The 1,188-nt window shown below is 60.1% G+C and overlaps 1 protein-coding gene across 1 annotated transcript in view; it reads left to right on the forward strand.

The window, feature by feature from the left end:
* Window positions 1–219: 219 nt before the first annotated feature.
* Window positions 220–1,188, forward strand: part of LOC104405639 (tubulin monoglycylase TTLL3-like) — a gene marked incomplete at its 3' end in the record, with an annotated part of 2,370 nt that continues 1,401 nt past the window's right edge. Inside the window, exons 1-5 of the mRNA XM_010014398.1 lie at window positions 220–339; window positions 430–528; window positions 670–771; window positions 881–1,009; window positions 1,104–1,188. Of these exons, the coding sequence (XP_010012700.1) occupies window positions 220–339; window positions 430–528; window positions 670–771; window positions 881–1,009; window positions 1,104–1,188 (535 nt within the window). The remainder of the gene's footprint in view (window positions 340–429; window positions 529–669; window positions 772–880; window positions 1,010–1,103) is intronic.

A 1,188-nucleotide genomic window follows, 5' to 3' on the forward strand; every position in this document is an offset into this window, starting at 1 on the left:
AGACGTTCCTGCGATTGTTGGCGAACTTCAACAACAGTTCGAGTGGGGCCTTTGGGCCCCGTGAAGCACCCCTGCGGGGTGCAGATGAGCTGGGACTCCATCATGGAGCTCTCTGACTCGGTGCATCCTGTGTCAGAGAGCCCCAGCTCGAGAAGGCAGGAGCAAGAAGGTGGGTGCCTTCACCCCTTGCCCTGCTGTCCCTGCCATGGGGCTAGGGACATGGGGCCAGTGGCTCAGCCTGGCTTGTCCTTGGCAGCTCCTGCCAGCACCGAGCAGCAGCACACGGTCAACATGGAGCTGTGGAAGAGGGCCAGAGAGCACGTGGCGGAGGCCGTCAAGGTGGGACCTGATTACACACACCGACACCCCCAACATGCCATGAACACGTGTCTATTGCATTTATGGCTGAGTGCTCGTGTCCCTCCCCAGAAGAAGAAGATCTTCTCAATACAGGGCCCCTACCCTGTGATCCGCAAGCTGCTGCGAGCACGAGGCTGGGTGGAGAAGAAGTTCTCCAGCACTGTCAGGGTGGGCACCTGCACAAGGCAGCAGAAGGACACCAAAAAGCTGCTGGAGGAGGAGGATGACCAGGAGGAGGGTGGTGGTGGTGAGGAGCAGTGGGAGGCAGCGCTCCACTCAGAGGCAGGGTCAGCATCCTGTTGGGATCAGGCCTTGGTGGAGATCCCAGAGCCTCTTGAGGAGGAGGAGGAGGAAGAGCAGGAGGAGGTCCAGTGGTATGCTGAGGACCCCGATGGCATCCACAATATGATGGTTAGTGGAGAGGGCCAGGGATGGACTCCGCAGTGTACAGCCTGGGCTGGGTGGTGATCGGGGATAGGGACTCCACGTCTCACTCTGGTCCCCTCTGTCCTTCCCGCAGTCCTCCATGGTGAGAGACCAGATACCAACCTTCATCTGGACAAGCCGGTGCAGCGCTGTAGACTATCGGCGGCTGCAGGACCACCAGGTGGTGAACCACTTCACCGGCATTGGAGCCTTCATCACCAAGGTGAGAGCCTGGAGATGCCGGGGATGCGGTGCTGGGGATGAACAGGGTTGGGGGTGGGTCCAGCACCGACTGCTGCCCATGTCCTTCTACACAGGAGGGTCTGTGCACCAACCTCCAAAACCTGCCCTGGTTCCACCAAGTGGATCCCACCACATTCTTCCCACGATGCTACCGGCTTG

The sequence above is a fragment of the Nestor notabilis genome, unplaced genomic scaffold, assembly GCF_000696875.1.
Source record: "Nestor notabilis isolate BGI_N333 unplaced genomic scaffold, ASM69687v1 scaffold21595, whole genome shotgun sequence".
Lineage (NCBI taxonomy): Eukaryota > Metazoa > Chordata > Aves > Psittaciformes > Psittacidae > Nestor > Nestor notabilis.